Source organism: Phaenicophaeus curvirostris, chromosome 2 (genome assembly GCF_032191515.1).
Source record: "Phaenicophaeus curvirostris isolate KB17595 chromosome 2, BPBGC_Pcur_1.0, whole genome shotgun sequence".
Taxonomy (NCBI): Eukaryota; Metazoa; Chordata; class Aves; order Cuculiformes; family Cuculidae; genus Phaenicophaeus; species Phaenicophaeus curvirostris.
The window spans coordinates 44,685,810-44,707,426 of record NC_091393.1 but is presented as its reverse complement, the minus strand read 5'-3'; the positions used below and the strand labels follow the sequence as shown (position 1 = coordinate 44,707,426).

At 38.2% G+C, this 21,617-nt stretch overlaps 1 protein-coding gene across 10 annotated transcripts in view; it reads left to right on the top strand.

The window, feature by feature from the left end:
• The window catches only part of PTPRK (protein tyrosine phosphatase receptor type K), a 392,967-nt gene that overhangs the window by 158,840 nt on the left and 212,510 nt on the right, over window positions 1-21,617 (top strand). For all 10 annotated transcript variants that reach the window (XM_069851848.1, XM_069851839.1, XM_069851847.1 and 7 more), the window contains exons 4-5: window positions 7,002-7,083; window positions 8,959-9,074. In XM_069851848.1, the coding sequence (XP_069707949.1) occupies window positions 7,002-7,083; window positions 8,959-9,074 (198 nt within the window). The remainder of the gene's footprint in view (window positions 1-7,001; window positions 7,084-8,958; window positions 9,075-21,617) is intronic.

Sequence of the window (21,617 nt, the reverse complement as noted above, 5' to 3'; positions counted from 1 at the left end):
TCAAGAACAGCCTAGGTTTTTCAAAGACTTAAGTATCCCCAGATAAACTGCTATTACTCCAAAGCAAAAGCAGCTGTAACGCTTTGTGTGGTGCTTCATCCAGTCATTTTCTAGTCATGAGCCTAGAAACATCTGACATTTGAGAAGTAAGCACAGATGTACAGTTAAGTGAAAGGATGTGAGTTTTTTTCCTGGTGTTCCTGAGTCTAACACAGGGCTTTCTGGGGTCACCAGGTCTAGTCTGTGCTTTGTCTTGCATCAGATAACGGTGTCATACTGGCCCTTTCAAAGGTTTATTCTGCTTTATCTTTATTATGTGTTCTCCTGCAGAAGATATGTTGGGTTTGGAGGTAAACTATTGTTACTAACTCTCCTTGTATTTAAATTGCATAGCTCGCCTAATGCTCACAGTTATTGCTTACATGTAGAGACAGTTTTACGGTTGGGTTCTGATTTTGAGTGTGGGTTTTTACCTGGGATTAAGTAGAGTAGGTAGCTCATTTACAACTAGTACTCTGAAGGATAACTCTTTTGGAACTTTGGTAGACTTGTTTTCTGGGTGGTTCCTTACCAGAGAGGGAACTGACATGAATCATGGGAGTATAGACTTCCCAGTGTTGAGTGATTCTTAGATACAAATTTGGGGATAAGAGGAGGTATGTATGTTCCCTATGGGTGACCAAGATGCTCAAAGACTCTGTAAGCATTTGTTGACCAGCTCCGCTAGTGAGGATGCTAGAAAGAAAACAGCCTTAACTCCTTTGATTATTTGTTTCAGGAGGTGGACTATTGAGGAAGAAGCAGTAATAGAGTATTAGCTGACTTGGCAGAATAGAGATCCCTAAGTTTTCACCCAGGTGTTTGAATTGATGGTCTTGAAATTCTCCTGGGCCCTGTCAGCAGCAACGGCTGCCTTGCAGCATTTCTTAAGCATTTCTTAAGGAATTATGCTTTCATGATTTCTAAATTAGTTCAGAAAAATTATCTGTAACTTTCACAAGGGAAATGCTTTTTATTATGTCAACAACATTTTTGTTAGGTAAAAATTTATTTAGCTGTCCCTTCTTGTTTTTAGACAGATTTCATTGAGTATTTCTTCCATAACATGATACTATTTTCATGTTTATATATTAATTTTTCTTTTCTTGGCAATTAAAAACAATGCATTAGTATTTTAAAATGCCTTTAACACTGCAAAAGCATTGGAGAGAATTAGGGGCTTGTCAGCAAATACGTTTCATTAGTGTTTTATCTTATGCATGACTGGGCTTGCTGTTCATGACTTTTCACCTGCAGAAAGTTATTTTCCTACAAAACAGTCTTTCTTCTATGTGTTATTTAATCTTATCCAATTCTAGTATAAGTATTAGGTTCAGGAATATCTGGAATTGCCCCACTGAGCTTTTATGACAACTAAAATGAATTAATGAGATATGTATGAAGTAGAAAAAATAAATAATTTAGAACGTTTACTTTTTATATTCTTATGAAAGACTTTAAGGCTTTGTATAACATGTTTGGGTTAATGTAATTAATTTCTGATTAGGTTAATTAATATAACTGCACCATTACTTTTGGTTCTGAGTAATTTCTTTGTTTCATTCACAAGTTGAATAGAAATTATGTGGGAGGTGCTAAAAATAGATCAAAATGTACTCCATCAGGATTATGTGTACTGGAACTGTGAGGAAAAGCACAAAATAATTCTGGACTCTAGTGGAGAATCACCAGTTCTATTTTTTGGGGTTTATTTTTGTACTGCAGTCTATCATGGACAAGATACCTTTTGTTTACTTACAGCTCTCTAATACATTTTTCCAGCAAGCATTGGAAATGATCTATTTACAAGTTGGATTTCAGACAATTAAGCTGGTAAAAGCCCTCCTATGGCTGAAGAAAAATGTGTTGTGAGTTGAGTGCTTGGTGGAAATTGCAAGATCTAACTATTTCTTTTTTTTTTTTTTTTTCTCCCCTGTTTTTATGTCCAATTCCTTTTTTAGCTCTTTCTAAAAATATGTACAAAGCCTAGCAGGAAAAATTAGTCCAAGAAACACTGCATTTCTGCCATAACGAAGCCTTGTAATACTCCATTTTATGTAATTGATTTATTGATGTTTCCTTCCTATGCTTGATGCCTTGGCAGTACTGCTGTTAAAACTGTGAGAGATTCTTGTGTTTTATGGTATCGTGAGTGGTTAGAACTAGTCAAGATGAGCACAAGATGAGCAAGAACAAGTTAAGTGTCACACTGTACTGGAATACACTGCTTGGTGATGGTGGTGTGTGGTTTACAAGAAAACAACTAGGGAGGATTATGTGCTAGGGATAGGCTTTGGGCTACAGATTTGTTTGCCACCTTTCCAGGCTACGTTTTTTACTTAATTGACTACGTATGATTTGGGAATGCTTATTTTGATCAGTGCCTGAAATGAGCTAATAATGAGGATACTTAAAATTTTGGATCCTGATGAGACAGAAAAATTCAGTAAGAACAGTCTTCAAGGTGTATATTTGGTATATTCCTGCAAGCATATATTACTGGTCGCAAGTGGTGTCCCCAGGGCTCAGTGCGGGGTCCAGTTTTGTTCAATATCTTTATTAATGACCTGGATGAAGGGATTGAATGTACCCTTAGTAAGTTTGCAGGTGACACTAAGCTGCAAGGAAGTGTCAATCTGTTTGAGGGTAGGGAGGCTCTCCAGAGGGATCCGAACAGGCTGGATCGATGTGCTGAGGCCAGTGGGGTGGGGTTTAACAAGTGCACAGTCCTGCACTTGGGACACAACAACCCTGTACAGTGTTACAAGCTTGGGGAAGAGTGGCTGGAAAACTGCCTGGAGGAGAGGGACCTGGGGGTGTTGGTTGACAGCGACTGAACATGAGCCAGCAGTGTGCCCAGGTGGCCAAGAAGGCCAATGGCATCTTGGCTTGAATCAGAAACAATGTGGCCAGCAGGACCAGGGAAGTGATTGTGCCTCTGTACTCAGCACTGGTGAGACCACATACTTGAATACTGTGTTCAGTTTTGGTCCCCTCACTCCAAGAAAGACATTGAGGTCCTGGAGCATGTCCAGAGAAGGGCAACAAAGCTGGTGAAGGGGCTGGAGGACAAGTCTTATGAGGAACAGCTGAGGGAACTGGGGTTGTTTAGCCTAGGACAAGAGGAAATGGCCTCAAGCTGAGCCAGGGGAGGTTCAAATTGAACATTAGGAAAAATTTCTTCACCAAAACGGCTAATAAGCACTGGAACAGGCTGCCCAGGGAGGTGGTTGAGTCACCATCCCTGGAAGTATCTAAAAGATGGGTAGATGAAGTGCTTAGGTATATGATTTAGTAGTGGACAGGTACAGTTGGACTTGATGATTTCAAGGTCTTTCCCAACCTAATGGTTCTATGATTGTAAGCACAGGCTTAGTCTCTATGGTGTTTACAGTATGAAATGTTAGGATTGTGTAGGAATGTGAAGGTTTGAGTATAACGTAAGCATTAAGCTTCAGCACCTAAATCTCTTTGGGAGTGTCTGCTGTAGCAATTACTACTTTTTTTGTTGCATTCACACACTCTTGAGCATTTAAGTTGTTCTCAAACATTTATTTCTGGAATAATATTAGGTGAATAGTGGTTGTCATCTGCATTTTAGAGCTGGGATATGAAAACAAAGTGTGCGCTATTTTGCAGTGCCTGACACAAAACAACTAGATTTTTTATTTTTTCCCCTGTGTGTTGCATGTCATGCACTTAATTTTCAGCCTTGGAGCCCTTTAAAGGGGTCAGCAAGTGCATAGATAAGGGTGATCTGTTTGATGAAGGCTTGTTAGGTTTCCAAAAGGCTTTTGACATGGTCTTTCTACAAAAACTCCCATTGAAGCTATGCTGTGAGTAGATACTTCCATAGAGAGATAATTGTTTAAGAGGAAGAAGAAGAAGTAGGACTAAATTGTTAATATGCCCAGAAGTCACCGAGAGCATTCTGTAGAGATTAGTGCCTTTTAACAAATTTGTAAGGGACCAGGGTGGGGCCAGAGGACAGTGAGAAGATAAAAGTTTGCAGGTGAAAGGTACTTGGAATAGCAAGGACACTATGTGATTGTGAGGATGTGTAGAAGGACCATCATAGTATCACCAGATATGAGTGAGTGGGCAATAAAATGGCAGGTATATTTTAGTGCTGATAGAGATATAATAGACAGAAATATAAAGTAATGCATTTAAACCTATTTTTGCACACAGAACACTGGACTCTAAGCTTGCCATTGGCACTCTGCAGCAAGATCATGGGATTCATAAAAATGTCAGGTGATGTCAAAAAAAGGCAAATGAAGTCTTGAGAATATTTAAGGAAATTCGGTATGAAGTAGATAATGATATTATGCTGTTGTGTAAATTATGACTCGCCCATATATTGATTACTGTGTGCCATGTCTGTTCTCGTTATCTTCAAGGAATCTAGGGCACTTAGAAAGAGCTTCAGAGAAGGATGAGAAGGACAATCAAAAAAAGAGAATGGTTTCTGTACAAAATTGACTACATAATCTGAGATCCTTCAAATCTGAGACAAAACTGCACAGGGACATAAAATAGAGGTCTGCAAAGTTGTGAATAATATGGCAGGATGATTACGATCAGTTTGTCTCTGATTTAGGTCATTAGAGGAAGTCAGATACAGAACAGACAAATGGAAATGTCTGTTAATGCTGTCAGTAGTAAACCCATGGATTTTTCCAAATAATGCAGCATTCACTAAAAGCTTGCATGGTTTTAGGAGAAAATGAACTAACACGAACAGGAGATGCATTAGAGATGGCTAAATGCATTGACGCATGTCCAGTTCAGGGAGTTCTGACACTGTATCTTCATTTGCATCTGAATGCAGGCACTTCATAAACAAGGACATGCCATTTTATTTGGAGAAGTAACTAGCCATTTGAGTATCGCCTCAGAGTAGTGTGTATAAAATTCAGGAATCAAATTTAATTCCTTTGAATAACATTTGAATTACCTGAGCTATTCAACATTTTCCATTCTCATTCATTGTGGTAACACTGCTACAAGTGAGACAGGATAGCTGTCCCCACAGTTCTGCTGCATGCAAGCCTAATTCATGCTCTGAAAACGGTCTCTCTTCTCCATTAAAAGAAGCGAACATCTCTCAGAAATAAGCTAGGTGAGCATGCAATTAAATTGTAATATGTGGAAGGACATCTATAGTTGCACAGACAACTAATGTTTTGTGGCCTGAGTAATAAACCAAATTATTTTTCAGGTAAAATTCAAGTGTGCAATCCATTCTGTCTAGAACTGTAGACTGAACAGCAGATCAGACTAACTGCAGGATTCACTCCTGAACCACTGGTGTCCTATTAGGATAAACCTCCTCTAGTATAAGGAATAGCTCAATAGCCTCTTTTTTTTTTTCTTCTTCTTTTTTTTCCTTTTTTCCCCTCAACAGTGTGTGCATATGTGAGGAAAAGAGGTACCTCAGTTTCTGATTGTCAGCATTTTAAATTGCATGCAATTCTTTTTTCTATTTCCCATTTTAAATGTGAACAGATGTTACTAAATTAAAGCATGATAAGAATTTTTAACAGAGCTGCACCTTTTCCTATATGTCTATAGTTATAAATGTTTCATAGCTGTATTAATACCAATTAGGAATGTAAATAAAAATAATTCAGCACTGTGTATGTGAAATCTTAGCTCTCTACAACCTCGGGAAGAACTTCTGGACATGTTGGAATTGGGATTGTAGCCTGGTGCTGTTAAAGTACATGATAGGTTGTTAAAGGCTTCCTCTTTCAGTAGTCAAACAGAAGTTGGGAGACACTGCCAACCACATCATGAACATGCCTATGTCCACCTTTCCTTGGAAGTTCTCCTTATTTATACCCCTGTGAGGTTGTGGAATTAGTTCTGAGTATAATCAGGCCACCTGCCCCGTCTGATGGGAGGGTAAATTGCACTTGATGATAATGTTCTCCTGCTCCCATGCAGGGTGTCTTAGATTGTTAATCCAAGATATACCTTTGCTGCTGTCTTACATTGCCCCAAGAATGAGAGATGTAAAAGATGATGTGTAGAGTACTTGACTTGCTCTAAGCCTGTCTTGCACAGACATCAAATAAGTTGTTGGGCAATCACAACTGCAAGTTTATATCTTTATCACCTGGATCAATCTTTCCTGGTGTGATTTCCTCTTTATTATCTTTCTTTTTGTTTAGACATTCATGCTTCTTCCCCCCCCCCCCCCTTTTATTTTTCTTTTTCCATACAAAGAATCATGAGTATTGGCAAATTTGTTCTGGTCAGTTGTTGTTTTGCTACAAAAGCAAAAGGTTGCTCTGTCCTCCGGAGCAGTCCCAGAACAATTCTTTGTTGTTACTGCCCATTTGCGGTGGGACAAGAAGTTGGATGTGAAGACAGTCTCTTCTTTCCTTTCACACACAGCCATTTCCCCATTGCCTTGCAAGAATGAAGAATGAAGTTAACGACTACTATATAAATCTTATGCTACAGCTGCTTTTTGTTGCCACTGGGGAGTGCTGCACTATTTCTGTGCTGCTGTGTGTCTTCCTCTGCAATTAGACTGCAGAAGGTTACAGGAAGCTGGACCATACTGTGACCCCCAACAAGAATATATATTTTGTTAAAATTGGTTGGTCAGTTGTCTGCTGTAATGTTGAATCCGTCTGAAAGTAATACAATTTTTTTCAGAACTGAATCATGTTTATACATTTAGCGGAGTGAAAGCTGTATGCCATTAGCTGAGGGAATAAACACCTTTTTTTCTGGTGTGCTGTAAGCAGCTAATTCAAAACAAGTCATGTATATGAATGGTATGGAACTGCAATACATTAAGTAATAAATATTCCATTCAGTTGTCAAACCTTGTAGGAACTTCAACTAAATGAAAAAGGCAATGTGTCTTATTTCTAAACACTTACCGCTGTGGGAATTCTGTAGAAATGAATGTTGCAAATATTATTTTTCTTTCATTTTGACAGGTAATATTTGAAGCTGAAGTCTCAGATGGGAGAAATGGCTACATTGCCATTGATGACATCCAGGTTCTGAGTTACCCTTGTGGTAAGTAATGATTAAGAGCTGCATTTTTCTCTGTCTTTTCAGGACATATTTGATATTGCTGTAGACTGCTGAGTTTTCATCACTTGATCACTGATGTTCTTTGTTCTTTCGGTGGTATTTTTGTTGCAGCTTCAGGGGAAAATGTAGTGTTGCAATAGTGATTTACCTGTGTAAAATCTTTGCCAGAAGTAAAGTATAAAGAAATAATAAAACAGAAATTCTTCAATGGCGTTTTAGACATACCATAGTTGGTGTGCATAATCAAAATGTGTTTAATGTTAATGTGTTTGCTTACTGATTGAAGAAAACTGAATTGACAGATGCATGGAAGAGATATACTAGATTTTATGTCCTTGTTAATTTTTTTTTTAAAATAGACTCAACAGATTTTTTTTATTCTTTTTCTTTAAAGAAAAAAGCTTCTGGCTATTGGTGCGATGAGTCGTGCTATTCTTGTGCAATGATTCTATTGAACTACTGGAGGACTGGGTTTTGTTGCTTTGGTTTTGTGGACAGACTTCAGGCATTTATGTTTGCCTTTTCTTGCTTAATCCTGGGGAAGAATTACAAACATGCAAACACAAGTTGTGTTAATATGAATATTCTGCAAATGAAAAGATATGAGGAAGAAATTATTGCAGCGCATTTCTGTCACCTGTTATCACATTTTTTTAATAATTTGTTTCTGTGTAACTCTTCTGATCTTCTCCTAGACATCCCTTCTCTTAAACCTAATATCATTCTATGTACATCACAGCTCATAATTTAATTGCTTTCTGAAAAGATCAAGCTATAACAACCCACTCTCCCAAATTTGCAAAACTATGCCAAATAATAAAGTTGCAATGGCAACCTCATAATTTGTTTTCTTCCACCCAGAACCAGTTAATACCATAGCTCTCGGGGGATACCAGACTTACGGAGGGTATTTGAGTCAGTTACCTCTTTATGTTACAGCCAGTCCAGCTGTCTGATGCCTGTACTGAGCAGAGCTCTGCTCCCATTCAGTGTTTGGCTTTCACTGGCTTCCATTTTTTTCCCTCCTTTGTGTTCTTTTTCTAAGTGCCAAAACAAAAGGCACTTCAGTACAGTCATGATGGCAGATTATCAGCATGATACAGTATTCAGATAAGCTCTTTTTTGTTACTGATGTTTAAACCCTGTTTATAAAAATTTGCTGTTTTTTCATGCATGTTTTTCTTTCTTTAGTAAGTACTAAGAAGTAACTGTTCAGCTCCTGGTTTTGTTATTAGTTCTCTAGAAAAGGATAGGTGGGAGCTGTGTAATGTACCCGTTCCTGAAATGTGTCTGTCGGCTTTCTTATGTCTAATAAATCCTTCAGATGATTGTGCCACTGAACTTTACTAGGGCCTTTGTCAGTGTGGGAAATAGATTTGTTGCCTGCTGAAATGGTGTATGTAATGGCACAAATGATTTCATTCAGTAAAACAACAGAGGTCTGAATTACATTGAAATTGATCTGAATAGCATCTTTCTATTTACCTGAGCAGTATCCTGCTAATTTCATTTTTCTCGGTATGATGGGTTTCACACAGTTGAAACTCTTTGGAATAATTTTTGTAAAGTGCTGCTGACATTTTGGCATTTGATCTCCTTTTCTTGGCTTTGATTTTTAAAAGACTTTGTTATAACTCTTGTGTAAAGTTGGTAGAATCACCAGGGGAGAAAGGAAAGGACTGAAAGCGCTCTTTCTTCTTGAGTGGAGATGAAACAAATAGTTTTCTTTCTTTCTTTCTTCTGCTTCTTTTTTTTTTTATAATATGCATCTTCAGATCTTCAGGGGAAAAGTAATGTTGCTGGCACCTTTTCTTAGCAATAAGAATTATTTGTAATTTTTGTTTTCCCCCTCTGCAGATAAATCTCCACATTTCTTGAGGCTGGGGGATGTAGAGGTCAATGCAGGGCAGAATGCTACGTTTCAATGCATTGCTACGGGGAGAGATGCAGTGAATAACAAGTTATGGCTCCAGGTAAGGCCAACTCATGCAAGTCTCTTTGGCTAGAGGACAAGCTGCTTTCTGGAGGTGAAATATTTAAATTCCTAAGCGCTTTTTTCCTTCTGTATGTAAAATGTTTATTTTAAATACCATTTGTCTCTGTTAACTGTAGAAACTGGCAATTAGTTTTGTAATGTTAAAAAGCTTGGACTAAAAAATTAGAACAAGTGGTGTGGATAGTGGAGGAGGGGAAGGTTGGTCTCCAAAGCATTGAGAGCCTTCTCTCCTTGTAAAATAATTTATTATCATAAATGCAGATAATGGGTGTTTGGAATCTAGTAAAACACAGATGTAACACAGCTGTCATAAATTTTGAAGATTATTTCATCATATAAATTACAACTAATTATTTGTCCAAGCAGGTGGTTGGAGGGATGTGGCTGTACTTCTGTGTGTACCTCAGTTTTACTCGGCAGTGTATTTAATGAGACAACATAAAAAGACTGTTGCATTTCGTTTTCCGCTGTCTTCATAATAGGAAGTACTTCAGCTTTTATCTGTGCATAATTGTGAGAAGTATTTATGGTACAATCTAAGAGAAGGCTAAAACTGGACAATAACCCTTCTCACCAAGACACTAGGAAAAAGAAATCAACATGACCATATGCCCAAAACAACCACTTTGCTTTGTGGTGTGTCATGGGGTTACGTGCACTTAAGATCAGAGATTAAATAGGGTGATGGCAAAGTCTGACAGCTGCTTCTTAAAAAAAAATGAAATTTTGACTTTTAATAAGGATTAAAAAAAATAATTCCATGTGTACCTTTACATGTATGCTTTAGGTTATGCATAAACCTTAAGCAAAACACTTCTTTAGAAAGGTGTCTAAATATGCCCTTTAAACCTTTTTTTTTAAAAAAAATGTGTATCTTCTGATCTGTAAAGTGTATACCTCTTGGGAAATATTGTACTTTGAACTATAATCAGAGCTTTAAAATATATTTTTTTTTTGTCAAGTATTGTACTTAGTTATGAACTATAATTAGTTATTTCAATCTGTTTGTTTGTTTTTTTAATATATGGCAGAGCTGACAGACCTTGAGTAACAGTGGCATTTAAGCACGTGATGAAATATTAAAGAGGTGTATTTTTAATACATAGAAGATTAAGAGGTTAGACAAAATCTGATATGTAAACTGCATTACTGGACAAATTTGATGCAACATTAAAAAAAGGAACACAAATCTGGCCATAATTGCATTGCATTTGGATGAAAAGGTACCATAGCAGTAGGGATGATTTGTATTCAGTGTCTTTGAGTAGCAACTTGCTTAAATTGAGCAAACATATAATGCATTCATTGAGGAAGAGAAGTTTGATTTCAGAGACTTGGCAAATAGAGCACACAAAATGAAATTAAGCTGGGTTTTGCTATATCAGAGGCAGGACTGTAACAACAGGAGCTTACTAGCACACTCATGACATTCAGTGGATCATGGTCAGAAAGGCCCAATGGAGAACAGCCAGCTGGAAATCTTCCCTATAGCTCATTCCTCGGTGTCGGATAACAATGACAGATTACCCTTTCTAACTTTCACTCCACTAAGAAGCCCGGTTAGCAGCCAGAACAACCCAGGAAACATGTTTCGTCCCTCCATATACTTATGGGTGGGTTTTTTGTGTGTGGATCACAGATGTGGCAGTTCCTCACGGGGCGAAAGATAAGGTACCTCTGAGGTTGTAACTCTGCTTGCTTGTGCTTATGAAGTGCTTTGATGTTCTTGATGATACCTTGCTACTAAAATGATGGACTTGAACTTCTATTCCCCTTCCTGTTTTCCCTTAATCAGTGCTAAATTTCCGCCAGTTTAAAGGTGATCATTCTTTTTCTTTCACCTTCATCATTCCAGCCCTGTATTCATTTTTCCCAATGTAAGCATGAGTCAACAGCGTTCCTTCTCTGAATTCCCTTCTGTAGGTAATGCAGCAAGTTACTGCTGTTGTGTGCAGCTAATAGTGAATTAACTCCTTTTCCTTAAAATTCAGGGAGGATACGTATGGCACTTATGAGGCTCCAGAGTGTAACTTGGAAAAGGTTCACTTTAACCTCTGACTAAAGCAGAGATTCATAAAGCCCGAATACCCGGAAAGGAAGAACAGCAGTTCAAACCAAATGCCTAAGTAATTGTTTCTGAGAGCCCTGAGCTGAAACATTCCAGGAATGTATTTTTCTCATAACAACAAAGGCCATCTGAAAAAGAAAAGTGCAAAATGAAAAATGAAGGGGGAGTACATGGGGGAAGAAGACACTTTCCAAGTATACTTCATTAGAGAAAATAGCTTTTGGTTATGTCCTTATTGAAAGAGAAAAGAGATTTCCTTGGGAAGAAAAAAAAACCAAAAAAGAATAAAAGAAAAAGCAGCAAACAATTTGCTATTAAAACGCATTCTTTGTAAGTAAAGATTGAAGGTGCAGTCTGGGGTACTAGAGGTTTTGTATCTGAAATTACCTAAGACTTCATTTGCTTGCATTGAAGTTATAGAAATGTGCAGTCACAGATTTTGCTGTGGACTCTGTTAGTGCTCTCTGGTTCTCCCAGCCCTCTGTTTCAAAGAGGATATAAAATGAATTTAGCAATGGCAAGAAAAATAGCAGCTGCCTTGCTTTGTGTTCAGAGTCCTGCTGTCCTTGAGTTCAGTCCCACAACTGCTTCAGACAAACTCTGTAGTCTCAGCTACAACCTCCTCATCCTTCTGTGCACTGGTGCTACAGCTTTTGCAGCTTGCCAGCAAGTTAGTTCGGGAAAGTGAGCTGGCTGAAAAAGATTTTGGGTCAAATTGGATTTTTGTTATTGTTAGGGAAGACTGTTGGTTTGCGTTGCTTTATTTGTTTGGGTTCTTTTTAGTTGTTGTTTCGGTTTGGGTTTTTCCCTTTTTTTTTTTTTTTAGCTTGATTCGTGTCTGAACTACTTATATATATAAATAGTGCCAGCAGGTGGAAAAAGATGGGGATGTTTGTTTAGAATTAGGAAACAGGGAAACATTACAGTAACTGGAATGAAGTGAACGTTGATCTTGGTAGTGTGTATCATTGTAGTGTTCTATGTAAACTTAATTTTTTTTTTTTTTTTAGTTATTGGGGAAAAGCCCTGATTCTATACTAGATCTGTATGCATGCACATTTCCATACTTATGGTTTTCTCAGTATATATGTAATTAAGTGCACATACCTTTCTGTGTCTGAAAGTAACAATGGATAAAAATAGGAATGGCATTTCAATACACCGTTTTCTGTTGTTTACTGCTGTATTGACAGTCTTTTCATGGACTATTTTCCATAAATGTACATCTGTAAATATTTCAGGCAAATAGGAATTAACATTGAATTGAACTTATCCTTACTTTCATAGCTGCAGATTCTGTTGTTGTTTGGTTGGTTTTAGATGGTATCTGGTCTCTTGTCCCCTTTCATGCCCCTTCCCTATCACCACTGTATTTTACAGCCTTACTGGAACAAGGTCTGGGACAGTCAGAGCTGTGGCATTGAAAGATAAGCAGTCTTTAGAAAACAAACAAAAGTCTTTAAAAGTAGCAGCAGCATTAATATGAAACAAATATTTGCACAGATAAAGGGGTTTAACTGGTCGAACAAGATGATCTGAAAAACACCTTTGTGACATTATGAACGGTAGGTGTGGGAGTGGGACAGAAATGTAATTCTCACATTATCTTGTTCTTCACTTTTCAACCTAATCTACTGTTGAATCCATTACAGTTGTGAACAGAAGTGTTCTCTTTATGACCTGCAATTATTAGCAAATTATGTGTTTCTAAGTCCTTAGTTTTTGTTTAAAGTGAGCATTGATTTTGTTTCTGAAACACACTGATACTTGGTGTGTACCTTTTTTGCCTGCCATCCCTTACTGAATGTAATGCTGTGGGATTTTTTTCACAGTATTTCCCCCTCCTCTTAAAATCTATTCTGTAATATGTCACATGCCAACAGCTGTAATTTAGTGCCGCTGTACACATTGAATGAAGCAGTTGGGTTGTGTGATAGGTGTCCCCAAACTCAAGGTGATAACCTACATCTCCTGCCTGCTGTGTTTTGGTGTGCTCTGTCTTAAAAGCTTCAGGAGTTAGCAGTTCTTGCTGAAATTTTTTTTCCTGTAGAAGGTGAATATAAGTGTGCGTGTGCATGTAATCTTAAAAGGTTGAATACAGCATCCATAGACCACGTAGCTGATCAGATGTTGCCCACTTCTGCTGATTTTCTCTTTTTCTAAAGCCTATGAATCATCTTTCTTTGAGAAGACACTTAAAGAATAAGGCTTTATTAACATTCGATGCAGCTTTCTGCTTTTTTCACATTGATTTGCTGAATTGCTATATATAGGGCCACCTTTCTATTCTGTTCCTGACCCCCCAGTGAAATGCCATGCATTCCAGTGGAGTTATGTCAATAAATAACCTCGCAAACAAGAGTCACTTGTACATGTTAATTTTGTGCTTGGGATGGATATGTGTTAAATATTAAATATTTGAAAGAATAGCACACATAGGGTATTCTGAATGTAGGGGTGAGAGTGGATGCTGTTTGCCCATGTGATTTGGAGATTTCTGTGTAGCGAAAGCTTCCAAGTTTTTTAAGCTCTGTTTCTTTGCTAAGACAGTGGAGAAATAGGATTTGGCTAAATGGAATAAATAACATTTGGTACACAAAGACTCCGGAAAGCAGTGTGCGTATTGTCCAGCATTTGTTCTGTGAATCTAATTGGGATATCAGAGCAATAGGGTTTTTTGCATAATCGGGCTGTGTGTAATAGCTTCCCGAGCTGGGAACAATTGTGGCTCCCAGAAGCCCAATACGATTTTCAGTGTCTTATCGATGTCCGGTTTAACTGGACACTCGTGCAGTGCGGAGAATGGAGCTTTTTGCTAGAACATCTGTTAAACCATATGTCTTGGCACTTGGTTCAGATGGCCATAACTGCAGCACTAATGAGTCCATCCATCACTGCTGAGCTTTGCATTAATATAGCATTGGATTAGGGAAAGCAGCTTGTTCTGGCTTTGCAGTCGGATGTGTTTTGCCACAGTCTGCAGTGATACCATTTGCTTTGGCGAATCTGAAATTCAAAGGCGTGGTGCACACGTTTAAAAGTTTAATATGTGCCTGGTAATCCTGTGCACATTGCTATCAGAGTGGTGTGGAGCGGGCCAATCTGTCAGCAATAGCTGTGGGTGCTGGCTAACCGCCGCTCCACTTGGGCTGCCAAGGCTGGCGCAGCAGCCCCGCTCTCGCCTGTGTAGAGGCTTGTCAGTGCTAATGTGGTCTGATGCAGCCCCTCTCTCAGCCAGAGGAGAATGTCGTTCCTTGTGGAATAACAGATAATTAAAGCAATTGCCTGAAAGTAATAATTGAAAAAAAAGTGAAATTAAAAAGCATTATGGAAAATAAAATGCAAATTGCTGTAAAAACAATGGAATTGGACTGACCTCCCAGCGGTACCAACTGTTAACAGAGGATGAACAAGCATCTGCACGGTTGTCTGTTTGGGCTCAAACAACTGGCCAAGTCACACGTCCTTTCTTGAGGAGGCTGTCATAACCCTTACTACCTTGTTTACCAGCATCTTGGGCTTTGGTGCTTGTCATCACAGAATGTGATTTGATGTTTAACATACATTTTTCTTGCTAGATAGTGCATATGCACACTCTTTTATGAGTCTTTGGACTGAGCGCATGTAGATGGTGTCTTGTGATGCAACGTTTGGGCACATCATTGTGTAGAACCAATGCAGTGTTTCAGGAATTTAGGCTGGAGAGTATATGTGAGAGCCTGTGTCTCTGGCAGGGGATTGAGGGACACAACGGTGACTGTTTTGGTTTGCTTTTTGGAAGGACAGTATTTCCTCTCAGAGGAAAGAAGTTGTGCCATACAATTCCTTTCTTCCCACTATACCCGGAAGGTAAAGGAAAGAATTGGTCTGCACTAGGGGGCTTTAAGTATGGGTTGTGGGCGTTTGGGGTAAACCTTTTAAATGCAGTTTTAGAAGAGTTTTAGAAGCTTGCTTGGGGTCTGAGAAAAAAATGTATCTAGAACAGGAGAGCCACTTTAGCTTTGTTTTATGTAGTTTGCATACTTTTTCTACTTCAAATTTTTCATAGTTTTCTAATGTAATTTTGCCTTTTGATATCCCATTGCATTTTGATACAGTTAATTAACTAGTTATGATACAGTTTCTTTAGTTTGATGATAAAACACTTGTTACAGTGTACCTGCCTATTCACCCCTTTCATTATATTTGAAGAATTTTTTTTGTGGTTTGCACAAATTTGATGACCTCTGAAAGTTAAGGGGAGCTGAGTACACTCTGAATATTAGAGAAGGTTTGTTATTTTGTTTTTTTCTTTTATGGGGCTTAGAGGAAGTTCATAGGAAGTGCTTTGTTATCACTGACAGGATTTCAACTGGGGAACTGTGTTGGAGACTTTTGGTCCCCTTTTTGCTACTCGGTAACTGTCGAGTTTGATGCTTTTTGGAGTTGAGCTGAAATAAGTCAGTCAGGCCAACTTGACCTAAGGAGGAGTCAAAGCCATGATGTTGTGAGGAGTCTTCGGGAGGAAAGGGGACTGATTGCTCTGGGTTTGCTCTTCTCCCTGGGCAGCAGGAGAGATGGGTGAGCCTCCGAGGAAAAAGCAGACTTTTTTGATCATCAGCATCATTTGCCCCAAACAAATACTGATTTCTACAGCAAATAGGTCTGTTTATACCAAACCTTCTTTCTTCAGCTGGTAAAATGCTGCTCAAGTCTACATCATCTTAACTGTATTTTTATTACTGACAGTGGTCAAGTAGCATAAAATTCTTTCTCTGTTGCATTTGAGGCTTGCACAGAGACTTACTTCCCTAGTTTTTTTTCTCATCACTGCTTGTTTTCACATGTAGAAGAGGTTTTTATCAAAAGTGAGCAACAGAATAAGGAAGCATAGAGGACCAAACTCCTTTTTTGCAGTGACTTGTCTATTTTACCTGCACTTTCACCTCATCATATTTATGTTCTGTGATACATATTCTGTTTTTCTGAATGTTTTTTCAGAGATGTATGAAAAGCTGCCTTGAAGTGATACATCAAGCTCCTTGTAAATGACTTGACTTATAGTTTATTCTGTATCACACACCACTGACTCTGACATGGTTAATAAGAATATTTACAGATGAAAAATACTAGTTTCATACTTGAAGTTCTCCTTCTAACTTGTTTTTTTCACAAAGGTCTGTGTCTTTTCACTCTGTATTCACCTTTGATGCTATCTATGTCATTTAACCCTACATGAACCATTCTCCCTCTCTTCATCCCCAATTTATCGGCTTCTTGGATAAATATGGCAGTACTCCCTAGGTGCCCGGTCATCTTAGGTTTCAACAACGTGAAATACTATAATCCTCCTGGTTTTAATTTAGTTCTGCCCCAGTTAACTAAGTCCTCCAGCCAGTGTAGCTACCAGTGATTTAGCTTACATGGCAGCCTTTGAGGTTGTTGCCCTGTAGGTCTTCCCTAGGAACACTGCTTCTTTCATGTGTGATGGCTGGAGGGTCAGGTACTGGGGGCTCTGCTGCCTATGTCCGTAGTGGTGCTGGAGGCACTGACCACCTGTAACACCAGAAATACTGCCTTCTCCTCTTGTCACTTGGCAGTTTACAGCTAAACCAGTGGCAGGGGAGCTTTGTTCACTCTGTGTAGTCCTGCTAGTGTTCCTCAGCCAGCCAGTGGCTTAAACTCTTGTAAATCAGGCACCTGAAATTAAACTAATTTTATTAAAACATTTATTGTTATAAATTCCTTAATTGTTGAATCCTGCAAGTCTTGTCTGATAAGACATGCATTCAGGTTGTCTCCTTCTTACTGTTATGATGTGTGGTAGGTACCCTAATGTCCCAGGCCCTAGTTTCCTCAAATAGCTCCAGGACTTAAGGAATTACAGAAGAATAAGAGCAGCTGGTATACTTAGCTGCTTTTAGAAAAGGGTAAAATCATCTCCTGAGGAGTGCTTGAGAAACTATCTTGTGTGGCATTGGTCTTCAGTAGCTGGGTTGTTTGCAACTTTTTTCCTTTATTCTGTTCTAACTAATCAGAATTTTTATTTTGAGCTGCAGGACGAATACTATAATTCATCACGCTCTGCTCAAGGTGATATAGATCTTTAATCACTGCATCCAGAATTTGTATTTCTGTGAATTATGTTTTCTCGTAAAAAAAAAATAAAATCAGCAACTATAGCTTTCTGAAAAGCTTTTTTTTCCCCTAAAAAGTATAGATTTTTGTAGCATGTGTTAGATTAGGTTTAAAATAAGAGGATTTAAAATGTCCAGAGAAAAGGAGCATATTTTTTATTTGTGTATTGGAACAGCTAGGGACACTGTAGTATGAACTTAGCTATTTTGCCTCCGGTGGATTTCATTATAATAAAATAAATTAGGATTACCACCTCTGAAGGGCCAGATGCCTCTCAATTAGATTATTTCATGAGAACCCTTGCTTTCTTCCGTAGGAGGTTCAGTGCAGCATGATAGAAATTGAGCTACTTCAAAGTGGACAAATTTGAGTAACAGCAGTGCATGTAACCAAGGCATTTAAAGTAATCATGGATTTCTCTGTACTGCAGTGCAGAATACAGGGTAAAACTTAGCTTGTCACATGTATTCAGCATTTTCAGTATATATGTGCAACACAGATTTTCCTGCTAATAACTGACTGTGTGGTTCATTGGAGTGTTGGATCTTAGTCTTGTTTGCCTTGGGTATAGGGACAAGTAAAAGTAAGTTGCATTAATTGCCCACTGAAAAAAAAGTTTTAACTTCGTGCTTTCACATGAATTTCTTTGTTTGCTTGATTTTTATCTTCTTATATACTAAGAATATAGAACTATCCAGGCATATTATTCAAGCTATAGTTCCAATTCTTGTTCTTTGTGAAAAAAGTTATTTCTTAAGTTTAAATCACATATTTGTAAATAAAACTGAATGAAAACTCCCTCTTTTCAGTCATTTGTTCTTTGGTGGGTGGGGAAAAAAATTATCATTTCATAGGATAAATAGATGTCACGCTTTATTACCTTTCTAGTATGTTTAATAAGTTTTAAATCCCTACTAATATATTGAAACATTTCTGTAAAATAATGAAATAGAAATAGACAATATTTGTTAGAAAGATAGATTTTTCTTCATTTGGAAATTGTGTCCTAAATATGCAGTAAAAGCATATGCTATTTGTTAAAATGCCAGACAGCTGTATGTAAGTAAAATTTAAAAACTGTAGTAATTTGTAGCATTTATTCCTCTCATGTTGTTTTATTTTTTGAAAATAGCTTTTGGCGCATTATTAATGGCATTCAAACTATCCGTGTTCAACCTTTTTCCCTCTTGTAAAAAAACAGCATGTCTCTCTTTATACAATGAGTAAAGCTGCAAAAAATGTGGAGTACATTATTTACAAATTCCCTTTTCCTTGAAGCAGTGCAATTCCCCAGGCTCCTGGGGGCATCCTTCTAGCCCCTCTGCTTTCCACTGAAGTTTTGATTGCACCTTCGGGACTAAGTTGCTCGGACAAACTCTCTACTTGTGCCCTGCTCCCTGCACAGATCCTGCCCTCCCGTCTGCTCCCTGTGGCCATGAAGTGAATGCAATCATGAGCTAATCCATTTGGTGATGATAATATATGGGGGGAAAAGGATGTTTTCCCAGAAGGCTTTTTTTTTTTTTTTTTTAATTCCAGGTCAATTTTCTGCATGACCATAGGAATGAAGGCAAGGAGGGAGGGAGTGGGGGCCAGCTGAAGTGCGCACTACAGCCAGAGTAATGTGTGTGTCACTGCAGCCAAAGTGTTGACATCCTCTGATCTCTGGAGGCATCCAGGCATCGAGCCGAGAGCCTGAGAAGGCAACCAGAGTTGACTGTAATTATTAGCAGTGGAGCAGACTTATTTTAAGGTGTTTACACTAAGAAAGGGATGTAGATGTGTAAGGTTGAGCTGTCTAGGCTGATAAAAATCAGTGGTATGAAAAAAAGAGTTCAGCAAAATTTTGAGGGCACATCGGCCCAGAAAGTTACGGGATCTTGTTGCTATTTAAACAATAAAGCAAACCCCACTACTTTTCAACCTGAAAAGCTTAGAGAGCAATGTACATAAGTTTTAACTTGGTACTAGAAAGTTAGAAATGAATGTAAATTCTACCAATTACATAAGATGTTGGTGTATAGATGCTTCAGGTTCTATCCAGGTTCTGCAGGATCCACTGAAATTTCATTTCATGTTTATTAAATCCTTGATTTCTTTCATGAGACAGCAAAGATAAATTTAAGGCTAATTATTAATTTGCCTATGATTGTTTTTTAAACTGCATAGACTTTACTGTTGACTTTTGTTTTAAAATCTAGATGATCTTATTTAATTTTGTGAAAACAAAATCATATTCCTGTGAAATTAAAAATATCCTTGAAGTCATAGAGACTTATTTAAAGTCATAATTTTAAGTGCCTGAAATGCTAGAATTAAGGAGATTTTCCTACATGCTTATAATTCTTTTAATCAAGTGTTTATAAAGCATAGTACTTTGTGAAGCCTAGAGTTATTTTCACAAAAGCAGAAGAGGTGGTGACCTCTCCTAAATGAGCAATTCAGGGTTATCAAATCAGACAGCAAGGGACTGGAGGAACTAAGGATCACACAGGGTACAGCCATTACCTATTAGTATAACTCCACATTAATTTTAAATTGAATTTTTAAAACCTAATTGAGCAGCATTTTCAAGCTCTGTTTAGTGTGAGCAGGACATAAATTGAAACAGTATGTACCAGGAACCCTCTAATAAGCAGAGAGCTCTGCTGCTTTTCTTTCCTCTCCTTTAAAATCAGTAGTAATGCCCTGACATTAAAAAGAAAATTTAATTAAGAGATTGTAGCAGTGCATCTGAACTCTGACTGGCTAATGGCTTACCAGTGTAAAGGGATACGTCCGAAAATGGATACATTTTCTTTAACATTCATTTTTAAGTGAGAACTCTCATCTGTTTGAACTTTTTATCATTTTAATGACAGAAAAATATTTTAATGGATAAGCTGTATGTGAAGAAGGACTTTGAAGATGTAAATGTGCTGTTGGATTCCCGAGAAACAAATCCTAATACAAAGAAATGTGAGAACCACTCTAAGCCTTGTAAGATAAAGTGGTAGGAAATCACTGATGGAAATAGAAAAGAAAAGCCTAGGTTTGGTTGTTGAAGTAGAACTGTAAAGCTTGTTAAATTTCTTTTTGATTAATTGCTCTGAAAGTGTGTTGATATTTCATTTTAAGTAGGAGCCCAATTCGCTTTTCTCTCAACGTGGTGTGCAGATGAGTTTAAGTAAGCAAGTTCTCAGGTTTGGAGAGTAAATTATCTTACACATTAAGCTTGGATGTGCTTCTTTGCTGCAGATTAAATTCTTGGCATTCAGATTTAAAACACAGAACTTAGTGAAGAGTGTCCTTCATTTTGGAAAACTGTTAATATTTATTTTTCCCTTCATAGCAGAGCAAGAATGACTGTATTAAGTGAATTACTTGTCAAGTCTGCTGTCGTATAATTTTTAACAAAACGCCTTCTGTTTATTGTGTGCTGCTTGGTTATTAGAACAATCCTGTGCAAGGTTTGTGTAGTGGAGGGGTTGGACATCCCTTTGCTGGCTGACTGTGGTGAGGGGATGAGAGCCCTCGGGGCAGGGGCATGATAAAACACAGGAGGAAGAAAACACCATTAAGTATTTTGGTTACTTCAAGGCAGTATATCCATATTTTGTATTAAGTTATCATTCCACGGGGCATCAGCCAAGCCTTTGGTTGATACTTTGGGGAAAGCAGCTTGAAAATCCTGCTTTTGGATTTAGTTTGGCTATCGGGGAAGCCAGCTAAGTGAAGGGAGAGGTGTACCTCATGCAAAATAATTTTACTTTAACTTAAGTAGCACCAAAATAAAGCCTTCCTCATAACCCCTCACTCCTATGGTATTATTATTTAATAATTTCATTGATCCCTGAAGTTCAATAAGGCTATTCATTTGTATGAGTCTTTGCAGGAATCAGCAAACTTTGGTAATTATAATTAACAGGAGGTGGGTATTTGCAGAGCTGAGAAGGGAGCCAGTGCCTGCCACAGGGCGACTTGGCTACTCTGCAGTGGATCTAGGTTTCCAAGTGCCCAGCTTCCCTTGCTTTTACCCTTTTGAACATCCCTTCAGATACCATCCATGTGATAAGCAGGCTTTTGTTGGTTACAGGCTGGTGACTTTGATTTAGGAAGGAGAAGTGTGAATACCCTTCGGAAGCATCTCATTGCCATTCTATTTGGAGATTAGTTTTCACTCTTCACATCTCACCGTGCTTTCTGGCCTGGTCTCGCAGCCTGAGCTTACCTCTGGGTAGCAGCTTCCAGCTATTCCTGCTCTAATGGGAAAAAGAGTGGCAGGGGAAATGGATGATGTCTTCGTGGAATGACGAAGAGTCACACCAATAAGCCTGCTGTTGATAAGGGTGGTAG